Source organism: Salvelinus namaycush, chromosome 13, assembly GCF_016432855.1.
Source record: "Salvelinus namaycush isolate Seneca chromosome 13, SaNama_1.0, whole genome shotgun sequence".
NCBI lineage: Eukaryota > Metazoa > Chordata > Actinopteri > Salmoniformes > Salmonidae > Salvelinus > Salvelinus namaycush.
The window spans coordinates 14,555,358-14,566,678 of NC_052319.1; the positions used below are offsets into that span (position 1 = coordinate 14,555,358).

Consider the following 11,321-nt stretch of genomic DNA (forward strand, 5'->3'; position numbering starts at 1 on the left):
TACATGTCTGTTTCCTAAATCTCAAGGCCCTAAATTAACATTCACATCACTTTCAATAAGCACCCATTACCATTCTCGAAAACATCTTCAAACACTATTGCAGTCTTCAGAACATCAGTCATTCATTATCAAGCCGATTACATTTCACATGAAAGGCATCAATCTAGGACTATTCTGAGATTTGAGTTCAGGCTAAAATATTGCATTGCATACATTGGCTGATTTGGATCACAAAGCAAAGCAATCTCAGAGAGAATCTTTAATAACCACAGAAGTAAATAGGCTGGTAATGAAAAGCACAATTTATCATGGCAGATCTCTGCCCATTCAAACATCACAAATCGTCCCTTTTCCCCAATCATACTGTATAGGGTGGGCACACTGACAAGCATTCCGCTACACCCGCAATAACATCTGCTAAATATGTGTATGTGACCAATACAATTTGATTTGAATCATTTTGGGAATCATCAGGATATAAATTCAGAGGAGGTCCGCACAGATTTGTTTATGTTGTTTTCTTGTCAAAAGCAATTTGCAGGCCAGAAAATTGCACTTATTTGAAAACCTATAGGTCCACAAAAATGTCTACATACATTCTATCGGGTTTTAGACGTTCAATAGTGGCCCGGAGTGTTTTTTTACTCAAACCTCCTGCGGGACATTTAGAATGAGATCAAGCCCACGTGGGCTGTACTGTTGCCCACCCCTGTGGCCAAGACAGACCAGTTGGTCTCATACCTTGGCTTTCATAATATATAACAATGTGTTAGCGTATGAACCCAGGAAGTTTAGTCCTGATGTACTAATGTGTATCTCAATAAACTAAACACAATCCATACACCCACTTGGGTAACACTTTACATTAAGGGTGTTTTCACATGTCGTCTGATGAAAATCTCATACTTTTTTTATACATGCATTGAAAGCAGTAACTCTCCTCAATGTACTCTTAACATTCCATCACTCTAGGACCAATAAAATGTACTCAAAATATAGTAGCTTCTGAAGTTTAGAAAGAATATGTTTGTTAATGGTAAAATGTCCGTTTCGGAGATAAGAGGTTTTCACCCGACAACGACGATAGTCCTCTTTAAAAGTTGCTCTTATATCTTTTTAGTAAGGCTTTAAATTACACAACAACATCCAAAGACCTAGAACAGTAACCTTTATTCACCACACCAACAGCTGAAGTCAGAGATGTTCAGAACGTCAGTTAGAACCCAGACATTTTCCAGCACTGATCAGTCTTGGCTCATTCATGCATTCAGCACCTTGAAGTTTAACACAGTAACCATGCCAACCTGTAACCCTTAACAACAGACTGCTGTCAAGAAGAAGAAAAAAACTCCCTCCTTTGATGTATTGCTTTAATGGCAAAGCTATAAAAAGATGACAAAAGGATGCCACCATTTACCCTTTTAACACAGTGCACTATAAGCCAATTAGAGAGAGAGAGCCAATCAGAACTCACCGAGACGTCGAAGACCTCTTCTGTGTCGTCCAACATGCGTATCTTAATGGAGACGTGGCGTCCAGGGGGCATGGTTGGAGGCCGGTGGCCAGGGTCCAGGGTGCTGATGCCCAGGGTCTCCTGGGCTCCAAGACGCTGGGCTGCTGATGCTCTGTGCTCGGGCTCCACCATGGTGCTCTGTTGTGCTACCGTACAGCCTGCAGGGGAGGCAGAAGAACCGTCATACACACACACACATTCGCACGTGTAACAAAGTAGGTTCCGTCCCTGTCCTCACTGGGCTCGAACCCGGGACATTTTGTACAACACACTCACATGTACGTACGCACGCACGCACACACACCAGGGTTGCAAAGGTCATGGAATTCTGGATGACGGTAATTGGCCAGCCAAATGCTGCAGTCTCCGTAATAGCAAAAATGTCATAAATAGCTCAAATGTAATAAACGTTAGATGCACATTTTCTCCTCTCCTTCGCTCCTGACTGCATGTGCTGCCACATAAATAGAAGGAATAGAAAGGGTGTCCCCATTCAAGTCAATGATGGCATAAACGGGTGGATGGGCAGCCATTACTAGTGTACCCCATAAGAGCAAAGCAGGAAGTAAAAGCAGGAGGTGTAGTTTACCCATCAATATGGGTTGTAACTAGATGGAGTACAGCTACGACCGGAAGTGACTTTTCGTAGCAGGTTGGGAGAGCATTTTAGCTGACCCTAACCCATAGTGTTAGCTAATTCCCCTAACCTGCTACGAAAAAGTCACTTCCGGTCGTAGCTGTATTCCACCAAGTCAGAACCATCAGTATGTGCAGTGATTTGTTCATTCAACTAAACTGACATTACAAAAAATACATTCCATTGCATGAGCCACATCAGTTTACATCATTTGAATGAAAATTCTACTTTACCATGGAAATTATTGCATCACAATACCAGGCAGCCATTGCAAGTGTACCCATGAGTTTACAGGGTCAAATCGTTAGGGTTAAAGGTTCCATGGCCTTTCTATTAATTATATTTCTATGTGTGCTACTGCTGCATTGTTGCCTATGCAACCAAAAACAATTTTGATCGTTTCTTGTTTCAGCAAGGAGCAACAAAGTTTCATCATGTTGTTAAGAGTCCATGTTACCGCAGAAACGGACATAAGTGCACAAATGCCCGGCCGTCCCATCTTATTATTATTTCATGACAGTCTTCATCCATAACCGTCGGTTACATGGTTATAGCATGCACACACAAACACACACCTTGCCTATCGGTGGGGCAATAATGCAGCTCATATCATGTCTGTCAACTGTTCAACTATTCATTGTACAACTTGAGCATTAGGGAGAGGGACCCCCCGCCCCCCATCCCAGAGAAAACAGAACCGAGGAGGTGGGTGGGTTACATAAAAGGAGATGAAGTCCCAGGGGAGAGTTCACAGCTTGTGTCAGACTAGCAACGTAATTGCAAATTAGGTATTTGCACTCTAAGCTAATGGGTGATAATTGTAGCCTTTGGGAGAAGCAATTAGTTCCCTCTCTCTGTCAATGTGTTGCTTGATTTCAAAGTGCAAAGTCACTCGACAAAGCAATAACAGGGATAGTCCCTAAAATCTACAAGTGGAAACAATTGACTCTTTGTAAGAACTTTCAAAATGATTTTCAAACTATTTGTTTGGACAAATGACCTGTGGCGTTCCAGTATATAGGCAGATAAGAGTGAGTGAACTACAAAACAGTAGAGATACATTTACATTTACATTTAAGTCATTTAGCAGACGCTCTTATCCAGAGCGACTTACAAATTTACTTTTTTTTAAAATATATTTTAAAATAGTAAGATAGTAAGGATCAGCCGAGCGAGAGAATGTCCCAAGTTCACAGACATCCAAATGCTAATAAGGACATAACATCTGGGCTGTGTGGATCTCCTCATTATGTATGACAGCACGGTTTCCATGGAGATCGCCATGCATGGCATATTAAATCACATGCAACATGCAGATAGTGTAATTAGGCCTAGGTGGACATGTGTGAATGAACAAGGCCAAAATCAGTTCCTTTCAATGAATGACTAGCTCTAGGTGATGGAATGTGTTTTGACCAGTTGCAGGATCATTTGTTCTTGGTTGAGGCAACAGGAGCAGGTCAATCCACCCCCATCTCTCAAGCCAACCCCAGAGGCCCTGCTTAATTCTCTGTTTATCACACATTCCAGCATGCTGATGTCATGTTGAGAGCTCACCAAATAGGTTATTGGAGCGTGGTGGTGTGGGCAGCTCTCATTCAGACAGTACAGTGGTGGCTCGCTGACTCTTGAAGAAGTGCACACGCAATGTTCAAAGTTCAGATTCGAATTAAGCTGAGGATTGCATATCAAAGACATTTGAATTTGGCCGACCCTTCAAGAGCGGGGAAAATTGAGGCTAAAACTGTTGATCTGTTCAACGACCGTATCTGTTTATTTCTAGCAGCCTCTCAGTCCCCCATAGAGCTGATCAAATAAACGGTTTGTTTACAGTGTGGAGGCAGTGCACCATTACACACAATGAATATTTAACACATCATCATCATCATCATGGTTGGAGGTTGCTGAACACACTGCTACACCACACAACTGACCTTGTTTCGAGCTAATGCTTTAATCAGCTGCACCTGTCCATAATATACACTGCCATGGCCTGGGTGAGTGCTGTTAGAATGTTCCAGCAAAGGGGTCACAAATGTGGGAGGGAAGACACCATTCACTTGGGGAGATGAAAGCCATTGCCACTGCTGTCACAAGGGGCATAGTGATACTCATGCAGTCCAAGCACGGCTGTGAGTTGTCCCCTTCAAGAGAAACCATGAAGGAGACGTCAACTCACTTATTGTTTTACAAGCTACCACGCTATTTCAAATGTGCATTGGGATTTTAATATTGGACTGAAAACCCTTGGCTCAGAAGTAACCCATAAATACTGTAACTAAACACTCCAAAGAACAGAGTGAGACCCAGGGCTATGAGAGAGCAGACAATGATTATTTCAACTGATGCTTACCCTTCCCTGCCCCCAAGCTCATGAATCTGCCATGTGTCGCTCTACAGTATGCGGCCCTCTGAATAAGAATGTGGCCCTCTGAATAAGAATGTAGTCTTTGGCTAGTGCGACTCAGTCACAGCTCTGTTACTACTATGTTGTTACTGTGGAAGACAACCAGGCTGGGACATATGACTGGTATGCCAACCCAGCCCAGGATACTATTGCGTACAATGCCAGGGGAACATATTCATACCCCCAGTGTTCACAGGGCGATTTACCCAAGCTTGGAACTTGTTTGCTTGAAATTCCCCACAACCATGTAAGATAGTGCTGTGGCTGCTGGCAGGCAGTTTGGGCTTTAACAGAGGCTCCTCTGTCTGTATGCAGCAGAAGCACACAGAGTCCTTCAGAGCAGTCCAACACATGCAGGCAGCATTTCTACAACTGCACAGCTGGATTTGATTACAGCCAGCAGAATGGGCTTGAGGATGGGGTAGTTCAGCCAACTGTCTACCTGAGACGTGCCGAAAACCCACTCCTATTTCCACTGGACAGCAACTTGCTTCAGCTCCACAGACATGTATACCTGGGTGTGGCTTGCATATTTGAACCTATGCATTCAACTGTATGCAGAACTTCAATTTTAAATGTATATACCATTATAAGTTAAGTGTTAAAGGGGGTTTGTATGATTGAACATGATTGCAAGAAATATACCCATATTTCTGAAATTATGTAGGAGCCCAGATCTGGGCAATTAAACGAAACCCCTCTATAACGGTGGTTCCTACACGAGGATCAATCAAATAACAGAACATCAGTTTGCTTTTTCTGCTTGACAATCCACAATACAGATTATTCATGAGTGTACCTTTGGAGGAGGGGCGATTGTTTGACAGTTCAGTGAGTCATACGATGTAATCTTTCTGGAAAAATTACCAAAGAAATCTAGTCTTGACGCAGGCATTTTGGATTATCACATTTAACCAATTTGGAAACATACAGGAAATCTTTGCACACCCAAAACAAAACAAATTGACAAGCTTTTTTTATTTAATTGTTGCCTATTAAGAATGCAAGACAGTAACTGGATTAGTTATTGAAAAATCCTTATGACATTTTTGCGCACATAGCTACGATAATGCAGTCTTGAGGAGTACAGTAATCCTTAAGACATTATTGTTAGGCTACCACGCGTGGTGTGACACAAATACATAACCTCGACTCAACTTACCAGCCACTAACTACCCTCAAGGGTAACAAACTAACAATGGAAAACGTACTCTCACGGATGACGTTTCTATTTAAATTGCAAACGAGGCACTGCTATGTAAATGGCGTATATCCAACACCTTTATGCCAACAATATTGTATACAGGCTATGGTCTACGGTCATGAGATGATATCCCATTCAATTTTGGTGTTGTAACGTTACGTCTGATGTAGTGGATGACTATTGCCGTTTTTTTAACCACCGCTCTTAGTTGTGAGAACGACTGGGCAAAAACACGGTTAGCTCTTCCATCAATGTACTACTTGATTGTAATAACGATTGTTCTATCTGCGACAATTAGCCTATATGGTGAAGCATAATGTTAACATTCTTTAAAACGGCTACACGGCTACAAAAACCAAGGCAACTGGGGATAGGCTACTTCTACGATTTCTCTAATCTGCTGAAACAAGTTGCACACTGCCGTTTTACACAGGGAAATTCATGGTATAAAATCTTACCCTGTTTTAAAAATGTGGATAATCCACGTGTATAATTCCCAATTTACAAAATATTTTACATCCACTTCCAGACGCAGTTCAGGCTGCTTTCGTGGAGCCAAATGGAGTTCAGATGCTGGTTGTACCGCCGAGAAGCTTCTTCATGGTCGCCATGTCGGACGACTGTGTGCGGGGAGAGACAGGATTACATTGAAACGAGCGGCAGATCCTCTCTTGACTTGTTACTCCAACAATAAATGAGACACAGTGCCTCCAGCTATTGTGCAAGGAATTGCACCTACTTGCAAGGCAATCCTTGCCCAAAAAAATGCTACAACCACATAGCTCCATCTAGCTGTAGAATATGGGGCATACATTAGGCTACAGCCCTAACAAGCCATAACTCATAGCTCTAACCTTAACCCTAGCTCTTTTTCTTCTTCAATGATATCAGGGTGGGCAGGAAAAAAACGTTTAAAGTGCATGGCCACCTACTGTGCTGGAATGTACGATCAATCATGATCTATCCAATTCCGTACTACCATGAAAATACAATTCAACACCAAATAAATCCATACTAACTTCTACCACACCCACCACCCAACCCCATTAAACTAGATCTATATCATGCTATATCCACCTTTAGGATTTGTTCAGCATGTCAACCAACATTTCAACAGTAACATCTGTTACCCCCAATATGTATTGTGCTGTCTCCACAATAACCTTCAACCTTGCATCTCTGCTTTCCATCACCCAAGTTTTATTGATAACCTTACCAATAAAAGCTATGAAGTCGACTTTATGGTGCGGCAGGTAGCCTAGTGGTTAGAGCGTTGGACTAGTAACCGAAAGGTTTCAAGATTGAATCCCCGAGCTGACAAGGTAAAAATCTGTCGTTCTGCCCCTGAACAAGGCAGTTAACCCACTGTTCCAAGGCCGTCATTGAAAATAAGAATTTGTTCTTAACTTACTTGCCTAGTTAAATAAAGGTAAACTAAAATTCATTATCAAAGTGTCCTTTGACACCGCACATTCATGAATGCAAGATCTCTGAACAGCCCTCGAAACCATGCCAGGACCATCAGAAGCACCAGCCATGATTGTAGGTCCACTTACTACAGGTACATCCATGTAAGCCCCATTAGTCCGCACTGTTCTACTAGTCTGTTTTACGGCCTCTGCATACGATACATCATGACTAATTCTATATCTCGCTGAGCTTCTCTAGCCTCTCTCTGCACCTGGCATCCGTCAAATGCTGCACTATGTCCGCTCCCACAATTACAACACTTAACCTTCACATTGCTTCCACATTCACCGTAATCATGTTCCCCTCCGCACTTCACACATCCTTTCTTTCCTTGACACTGAACAGCTACATGTCCCATTCTTTAGTATTTAAAACACCGAAAATGGGGATGGGACAAATTCTCTGACATTGAAACGAAGGGATCCTCTCTGTACTTCTACAGGTGATACCTTCTCAAACCTCGGCAACACGGATAAGCTTTCACTTCTTTGACCCTCTTTCCTACTGATCATCCTTTTGGCCTTAATCCCTCTGCCTCTCTTCACATTTTATTTAATATCATCCATGGACATAGATATTGGGATTAACACTAGCTCTAGTTATTATTCACTTATTTATGAACTTCAGTATATTTCAGAGTTGAGTAGAATACAGAAGTGTTTACTGTCAGGCAGATTTCCAATAGGCCTAGCTGTGGGATTTATTGAATAATAGCACTGAGCACAGCACTGCTTGCCTGGCTACCCAGACTCCTTGCTCCGGCCAAACTCAGCAATGATTGAGACAGGTGGGTCTGCCCCAAAGTGCCACATGTCATGATGACACTCACCTCTAGATCAATGAGAGAAGATTTGAAATAGAAAAGATGACAACGTACACATTGATGGATTACTTCATGGAGCAACAAAAAAAAGATACAGATTTTAACAACCGAGCCTTTAATACATTCAAAACGAACCACCTGCAACTGGACATAGACATTTTAGAAGATACATGTTTGGCCGAATCGAGAACGAAGATAATATCGCCAAGTTAAGGTCGGTCGTAAATCATCTGTGCTAGGCCAAACAGCACCTATCCCGTAACGGGAGAATCACATTAGCCCGTTACAAATCTGTAGCTAGGCTCATCACATCCACTTACCTGGAATGAAAATGTAAAAATGAGTGCATAATCATTAAATACATAGGCCTAGTAATCTAAATGATAATGGCTTTGCATGAAGTCACACATATTAGACCAATGTAGGCTACCTTATGAAAATGTTAATAATAAATAGTATTCACGCAAGTTTATTCATATGTAGGCCTTTTATATATACACTGTGTCAGGACCCGGTGCGAGAAACAGTCACTAATAATCGTCAGAACCCAGAAGATGAGGCAGACACAGCAGTACTAGAGATGGTGGTTTAATTAAAGAACAAAATCTTCAGGCAAAGAAACTAAATCCACAATGTCCAAAAATAAAGCCAAGAGGCACAAAGTGGAAATCCTCCAAAATACAAAAGAAACTCCACAAAGTGGTAAAAAATAGCAGGGAAAAACAAACCTCAAAAGACTACTCAAATAATACACAAGAACTAAACCAGAGAACCTCTGGAAAAGCCAACAAGAGAAATATCTATATAAAACAAGGCTTGGGCTGGGGCTGGGTGCTAACTTACAAACACTGAACAAGGAACTGAGGAACACACAGGGTTTAAATACTAACAAGGGAATGACCTACAGGTGCAAACAATAATTAGAGCAAGAAAAACAAAAGGTACAAAAAAGGTGCAATGGGGACATCTAGTGACCAAAACCCGAACAGTCTTGGCCAAAACCTGACACACTGCTCAAAAAAATAAAGGGAACACTTAAACAACACAATGTAACTCCAAGTCAATCACACTTCTGTGAAATCAAACTGTCCACTTAGGAAGCAACACTGATTGACAATAAATTTCACATGCTGTTGTGCAAATGGAATAGACAAAAGGTGGAAATTATAGGCAATTAGCAAGACATCCCCAATAAAGGAGTGGTTCTGTAGGTGGTGACCACAGACCACTTCTCAGTTCCTATGCTTCCTGGCTGATGTTTTGGTCACTTTTGAATGCTGGCGGTGCTCTCACTCTAGTGGTAGCATGAGACGGAGTCTACAACCCACACAAGTGGCTCAGGTAGTGCAGCTCATCCAGGATGGCACATCAATGCGAGCTGTGGCAAGAAGGTTTGCTGTGTCTGTCAGCGTAGTGTCCAGAGCATGGAGGCGCTACCAGGAGACAGGCCAGTACATCAGGAGACGTGGAGGAGGCCGTAGGAGGGCAACAACCCAGCAGCAGGACCGCTACCTCCGCCTTTGTGCAAGTAGGATTAGGAGGAGCACTGCCAGAGCCCTGCAAAATGACCTCCAGCAGGCCACAAATGTGCATGTGTCTGCTCAAACGGTCAGAAACAGACTCCATGAGGGTGGTATGAGGGCCCGACGTCCACAGGTAGGGGTTGTGCTTACAGCCCAACACCGTGCAGGACGTTTGGCATTTGCCAGAGAACACCAAGATTGGCAAATTCGCCACTGGCGCCCTGTGCTCTTCACAGATGAAAGCAGGTTCACACTGAGCACATGAGCACATGTGACAGACGTGACAGAGTCTGGAGACGCCGTGGAGAACGTTCTGCTGCCTGCAACATCCTCCAGCATGACCGGTTTGGCGGTGGGTCAGTCATGGTGTGGGGTGGCATTTCTTTGTGGGGCCGCACAGCCCTCCATGTGCTCGCCAGAGGTAGCCTGACTGCCATTAGGTACCGAGATGAGATCCTCAGAGCCCTTGTGAGACCATATGCTGACACATGCACATTTGTGGCCTGCTGGAGGTCATTTTGCAGGGCTCTGGCAGTGCTCCTCCTTGCACAAAGGCGGAGGTAGCGGTCCTGCTGCTGGGTTGTTGCCCTCCTACGGCCTCCTCCACGTCTCCTGATGTACTGGCCTGTCTCCTGGTAGCGCCTCCATGCTCTGGACACTACGCTGACAGACACAGCAAACCTTCTTGCCACAGCTCGCATTGATGTGCCATCCTGGATGAGCTGCACTACCTGAGCCACTTGTGTGGGTTGTAGACTCCGTCTCATGCTACCACTAGAGTGAGAGCACCGCCAGCATTCAAAAGTGACCAAAACATCAGCCAGGAAGCATAGGAACTGAGAAGTGGTCTGTGGTCACCACCTGCAGAATCACTCCTTTATTGGGGGTGTCTTGCTAATTGCCTATAATTTCCACCTTTTGTCTATTCCATTTGCACAACAGCATGTGAAATTTATTGTCAATCAGTGTTGCTTCCTAAGTGGACAGTTTGATTTCACAGAAGTGTGATTGACTTGGAGTTACATTGTGTTGTTTAAGTGTTCCCTTTATTTTTTTGAGCAGTGTATATATATATATATATATATATATATATATATATATATATATATATTATGTCAATAGCCTACACTGATGTTGAACAATGGTAACTTAGTCTAGCAACACTTGCTGGCATGGTTTCTTCACTGTTTTCATTTGTTCTTCATGTACGCCCACAAAAACGGTTTAGTTGGTAAGGCTGTCCACTACATAACTACATGTACTTACATGGTGATGATTAAACTGTAAGTACCACATGAATTACCATGTAAATACACAGGTATTAGCGTTGCACTGTTACTGTAAAGTGGGACCAAATCCTACTCTCTGTTCTCTCTGCATACGCATCCATTGATAGTAAAACGTAATGTCTCATAACATCATGGATGCACTTCATCAGGGTGAGAAATAAGAATATTCAGGGATGGCAATGGACTGAACACAGAACTATATTTTCTTACTAGGCTCAAAGTTGCACCTGTCACGTTAAACTTATCAAAAGAGGATGATATCCAACAGCGTTCCTTGGAGTAAATCTAAATGGTCTGAACTGGCTTCCTCTCCTAGTCCCTTCCCCTATCTGACGAGCCGGAGAGATCAATATTCGGCTTAGGGGTATTTTGCACTCACCAATCAAGTACTTTGACATTAATATGGTGGAGGAAGGCGATGAGGAGAGGAAGATAACTTAGACTATTGAGATGTA

The 11,321-nt window shown here is 42.9% G+C and overlaps 1 protein-coding gene across 2 annotated transcripts in view; it reads right to left on the reverse strand.

Annotated features, from left to right (window-relative positions):
* Positions 1 to 6,393, reverse strand: part of LOC120058272 (FERM, ARHGEF and pleckstrin domain-containing protein 1-like) — an 81,892-nt gene extending 75,499 nt beyond the window's left edge. For both annotated transcript variants that reach the window (XM_039006812.1, XM_039006811.1), the window contains exons 1-2: positions 6,220 to 6,393; positions 1,475 to 1,671 (exon numbers count right to left, since the gene is read on the reverse strand). In XM_039006812.1, coding sequence (XP_038862740.1) covers positions 1,475 to 1,645 — 171 coding nt within the window. In that variant the 5' untranslated portion in view covers positions 1,646 to 1,671; positions 6,220 to 6,393. The remainder of the gene's footprint in view (positions 1 to 1,474; positions 1,672 to 6,219) is intronic.
* Between the last annotated feature and the right edge of the window lie 4,928 nt (positions 6,394 to 11,321).